The 5,263-nt window shown below is 32.2% G+C and overlaps 1 protein-coding gene and 1 long non-coding RNA gene across 7 annotated transcripts; one reads left to right on the top strand and one right to left on the bottom strand.

Annotated features, from left to right (window-relative positions):
• On the top strand, positions 208-3,000 carry LOC107612546. Of its 6 annotated transcripts, none has more exons than XR_002353094.1 (6): positions 208-396; positions 469-1,343; positions 1,491-1,610; positions 1,692-2,467; positions 2,576-2,621; positions 2,707-3,000. It is a non-coding gene; the product is annotated as an uncharacterized LOC107612546 (long non-coding RNA). The 6 variants fall into 6 exon arrangements; XR_002353093.1 differs by having other exon boundaries at positions 210-526; positions 1,196-1,343; XR_002353092.1 differs by having other exon boundaries at positions 212-1,343; positions 1,692-2,015; positions 2,336-2,467.
• On the bottom strand, positions 3,315-5,257 carry LOC110266123. Its single transcript, XM_021110087.1, has 3 exons — positions 4,835-5,257; positions 4,471-4,572; positions 3,315-3,663 (listed from the first exon to the last, which is right to left on the bottom strand). The coding sequence occupies exons 1-3, from the start codon at positions 5,188-5,190 to the stop codon at positions 3,636-3,638; spliced, it is 486 nt and encodes a 161-aa protein (XP_020965746.1). The 5' UTR covers positions 5,191-5,257; the 3' UTR covers positions 3,315-3,635.

The raw sequence follows: 5,263 nt of genomic DNA, 5'->3' as shown, positions 1-5,263 counted from the left end.
TTATAGTTTAAATGATATAGTTTTTCCATATTCACCTAAGAAGTTGCGGGTTCGAATTTTTCTATTTTTTGGTAAAAAAAAAAAAGCATTGATATTTTTATATATCAAATAATTTTTTTAGTCACAAAAAAAAAAATCTTTTTCTTTTTGGTTTTTCAATCCAATAAGGAATATTATCGTATCGCAAAATATGTAGCAGTGCTTTATTGGAGTCGGTTTCAAAAACAGCCGCTCATTGGAGAGAAGCCGCTATTTGCTCTTTCTTTCCCTCATCCATCACCGTCTCTGCACCTCCCCAAAGTTTCTACGCTCTGCTAGCTCCTCTGCTTCTTCTGCTCCCTCTGCTCTGCCAGATCAGCGTAGCGACACGAGCATTCTCCACCATGCCCGCCGCAAGTTCTTCTTCTCCTTCTTCCTTTATTTCTTTATTTGGATTGTGGTTTATTTTTCTTCTTTTTTTTCTGCTAGGTTTTCACCTGTTTACAAAGGGGCTCTTCTGTCCTTCTGCTTTGCACCTTCACTTCTGGTTTTCTCTTCATGGTTTTTTTTTTGGTTCTGATTTTTTGCTCACTCTGCTCTTAGTTTTTTCTACTAATTAAATTGATTGTTTTGATTTATGGAAAAAGAAGAGAAAGCTCAATAGAGAATCTTTTTAGTATATTCCATTCAATATCAGAATATCTAAACCAAGTTGTAAATTGCAGTGTGACAATAATTTTTATAAATATTTCTATAAATTTGTCATAATCAAGTGATAATACCCTTTGAGTTTGGAAATGGGAGCTTAGAAGATAGGTCATGAATCTAGGTCGATATTGAGACTATTACGCCTACTCATGTTTTTAATGTTGATGATTTCACTAGTGCATTTAATTTGAAGTGGTTTGAGGCTAACAAAACAGAATCTATTGGTGTTGATGTTGTTGGTGTGCTAACATTGGCAAATGCTTGCAAGGACCATAGCCTCCCCATGTGAATTATGCCTTTAGTGACAATTTTAAACATAAACCAAATTCTAATGATTCTTTCTACTCTAAAACCCAAGTCAAGGCCAGTTCCAAAAAGTAAAGTATACAATCTTGGTTAGATGATTAGATGTCCGATGTATTTGGTGCATCAGGACTTGATTGATTTTTATAATCAGTATATATTGTGAGTGAATTTGTCTTTGACCCTTTTAAAATTTTTGTGTTAGGTTGAAGAGCTTCTAAAGGATTATGATTTATGAAAATGTATGAACCCTCAAAATTTAATTTCCAATATCCTCTGAACTTAGCAATTCACACAACTTTATCACTAAGATGACAAGATCAGATAAAGTGGCTAAAGTATCATTATATCTTGTAAGATATTTTATGGTCATTTTATTGCTTTTTTATTTATTATTATTTTTTATGTTGACTCATATTATGCTTGTGATTGTAAATAGGTTCCATACATCCCAACTAAAAATCTGATATATTTGTATTGCTTGAATATTCATCCAACAGGCCTATCAAAACAAAGAGGGTCACTAGAGTTGAGTTGAACAAGAGACTCAGGCACAAAGAACAACAGAAAAAAGAAGCAGAAGCTAAGAAGTTGGAGGACTTGTCGAAAGAAATTGACAGGTAGTATGAATTGATCTTTTTCTATGTTTTCAAACACGACAAAGCGTGATATTTGAGCTGTGTTGATTCTTCTGGTTACAGCATACCTGAAATTACGGAGGAAATCAAGCAAGAAGATGAGGAAAAGCAGAAGAATATGCTAAGATAGGTTAAAGGCACGGCCACCACGCTTAGGAAAGCACAAGTAAGTAGGCTTTCTATTTATTTTAATTTGCCATCAAAATCTTAGTTATTCGAATGAGAGAACATGCTAAGAGTACTTCAGTGGTTTTGACCTAACACATATTATTCCATACACAATTCTTTGTGAGTGTATATTTATCACAATTCGTTAATAAGTTTGAGCCTGCTCCCCTTCAAGTTCTCCTAGTCGACGGAATAAATGGATCCATCCAGAAGCTTAAGGTAAGCTTGTAAAAATTCTCTTGCTTACCTTTTGTTATCTGTTTTCTGAGTTTTTAAAACATCCAAGTAACTTTTCAATTTCCATGACATATATGTTGGGTTGTTGTACCCTTATAAAGGATCGATATAAAAGTTTAGAGAAGAGAGGATTGATTGTTCCAACATCCAAAACATGCAAGAGGAAGTAGTTTACTGCTCTAACATTATATGAAACATGTCATCATCAAATCATTTTTGCATATAGTTCATACATCTATATTTTAACCGTTTGATATGACACATTTAAAATTTGTATGACATTGTGTTTGTGGCTTTGGCAGGAAGTAGAGTCCTCTTGATTGTTGGTTCCATAACCAAGCATTGACGCCAGAGATGAAAGACCAATACAATTTTATCTAAATCAAGATTTTGTTTTCTTGTGTTTGTTTCATTTATACTCCTAGCTAGTCACAGTTAATGTGTTTCCATATCAATCTGTAATCCGATATTTTTACATATATTTGTAACCATATTTATAATTTCTCAGAGCTTGAATGAACTTTTTTTTTTTTTTGCAACAGTGTTCAGTGAGCATTACACACTCCTTTGTGCAATTTAGAAACAAAGGTAAACAAACTTCTCCTTTTATATCTACTTAATTTCATTCTAAGACTAATTTGACATTTTCCATCTTCTCCTTTTTCTTTGGCAGATCAATATCAGCATGAAATATCTCCTTAACTCTTCACTTTTTGCATTCAATCTCAGCTGCCTATCCGCTAGGGAAGACCATTATCAAAATGACAAAATACGCATTTTACTTCTGGCATTTTGGTTCGGAGATATCATTGTCTTGAACTCTTGATTTGTTATTAATTTACTCTTGTGATATTTTAGCCATCTTTAGGTTGCTTTATTTTTGGGTTTGTTTGGATGTAGAAGCAATTGAGCAGCTTTGTAAGACCAACATTTTTTTAATTTAATTGTGAAAATTGTGGGGGTTATAAACCAAATAAGAACAACAAAAGTGTTATTACAAAAGTCACTTATTCTCGTTCATAAAAAAGAGGCAATAATATTAATAAATCAAAATTTTGTTACTGGCATCATGTAAATACAGCACACAACAAGTTAATTGGAGTAATTGTGTAAATACTTAACAAGCTAATTAGTATCAAATATTTTGTTTATAATCTAATTAGTGTCAAGTTCTTTTTATACTAACTCTCAACTTCAATGACAACCAAATAAAATATGAAAAAGAAGTAATCATTAATAAAAGTATAAAATTAACTAAAAATATTTTATAACTAATTTTTATGGATGAAATACTTTTAAAAAATTTTAATATATCTGTTTAATTAATACATTTAAAGCTAATAATTTTTTAAAAATACATCTTTTTTACCAAAAGTCCCTTCGGCGTAGCCATCAAGACTTTTGATAAAATCTAGTTCACCGTCCTCTTCGGCATTGCCATCAAGGCCAGAGAACTAGAAAATCAAATATTATTGATAAAAATGTTATGAATCACAATTACATCTATATTGATTTACAAAACTAGCTAACAATTAACTCGAACTAGATATGTTGCAACCATTTACATGTTCTTCCTCCTTTAAGCAAAGCCTCCTCCATCCATTAAAAACCTCGGAATATGGCACAATTTCTACATTGAAAAACAATTAAAATAGTGTAACTATCATGAATAATAACTTAAAAGAGTTTAAAATAGCCAATTAAATATTTTCTATATTAGTAGAAATTGAATTAGACTAACTAATTGAGAGTAAAGAAATGACTTACGATGATCAAATTACATCAAAAATACTTTTTCTTAGCTTTTTTCCTTTAGCCAAGTCTTTTTGATGTTTAAAATATTTCTGAGCATGACTGGCAATTTGACTAGAAGTTTTTGTCTTTACATAATATTCTGAAATTCTTTTCCAGTGTTTACCTTCTTCTTCGTACCCTCTAAGAAATAACCTACCAAAATATGATTTTTGAAATAACTATTAACAAATTTTATACTAAAAATTTTTAAACAAAAATATAAACTATTTAATTAGTAACAATATTTTTAGATATCAAACAATTTTTTTTTCTTTTTTGGTTTTCAGTCCAACCAAAAACCTTATTATGCCAACCACGATCAAAACAAAAATAAATTTAACAATCAACAAAAATTACTTTAGAACTCGCTCAAATTGCTAGTTATTGATACACAAAAACATTGAAGTATGAAACCTTTAATTAACAAGAAAGCAATGAATCAATCTTACAAAAAAGAAGTGCTACTTATATATTGTAGACAACATACAATCATCACAAGTTAGAGATATATCTAAATCAAGAGAAGTGCTTCTATATGTTGATACTAGTTGCTTCACTTTTTTTTTATTCAACTAGATAATAAATAAATAAATAAATAAATAAATAAATAAGAGGCAAAAAGAAGTAATATAATCATAAATACCTATGTTCATCTAGGGTCCAATGACATCCTGAATTCGTTGGTGCGGCCTCCTCCTCTGCAGTTGGCACGACCTCCTCCTCTGCAGCCGGCAGTACCTCCTCCCTGCCATGATAATAAACAAAATATGATAATCAATGAATTTCATGTAAACAAAAATATTTATATATTTGATCATCTCCATTTTAAAATATTTTATTTATTTCAAAAACAAATCAAAGGAAAAAAAAGGTTCATTGTTTATTAGGTTTGTTCATAAAACTTATAAGAAAAAGGAAATATAGAATAAGTAAACCAAAAGAAAGAAAGAATACGAGAAATAAACCTTGCGAAATAAGAAGAGAATGAAAATATTGAGATTACCGACCTGTTATGATGATCAGTCGAATAAGGCGGTAATGGTGGTGGATTGATGATGGGGATGGAGAGAGGGTTGTATTCCATCATGATGGTCATGTTATCAGATGCATTGAGAGGAGTGTTTGTAGGATAACCGTTATGGATGGCACTGATGTCGTTTATCAGCTTCTGAAAGCGTTCTTGCAGCTGTGCCGGGGTCCTGCCGGGGAGACGAGCAGCCACTGCCTCCCGGTGGTTTTGTAGAGCATCCTGAAAACAACTGGTAATAACAGACTCAAAAGCTTTGTTCTCCTCCCAAGTCCAGACCGGAGGTTGAGGTTGAAGTGGTTGATGACCACCGACATTGGGAATCAGCTCGAACATGTCCCTGGTATCCCACTCAGTCTGAGGCTGAGGCTGAGGCTGAGGCTGAGGCTGAGATGGGGGATAACCACAT

Source organism: Arachis ipaensis, chromosome B08 (genome assembly GCF_000816755.2).
Source record: "Arachis ipaensis cultivar K30076 chromosome B08, Araip1.1, whole genome shotgun sequence".
Lineage (NCBI taxonomy): Eukaryota > Viridiplantae > Streptophyta > Magnoliopsida > Fabales > Fabaceae > Arachis > Arachis ipaensis.
The sequence above is the reverse complement of the archived record's forward strand: the minus strand, read 5'-3'. Positions and strand labels throughout refer to the sequence as shown.

Bases quoted from the DNA above. Each gene is read 5' to 3' on its own strand.
- LOC110266123 (XM_021110087.1), bottom strand. From the start codon at position 5,190: ATGTTCGAGCTGATTCCCAATGTCGGTGGTCATCAACCACTTCAACCT. The intron at 4,573-4,834 runs GTCGGTAATCTC...TTATCATGGCAG, and splicing joins TCGACTGATCATCATAACAG to GGAGGAGGTACTGCCGGCTG. The intron at 3,664-4,470 runs GTATTTATGATT...TTTTCAATGTAG, and splicing joins TGGACCCTAGATGAACATAG to AAATTGTGCCATATTCCGAG.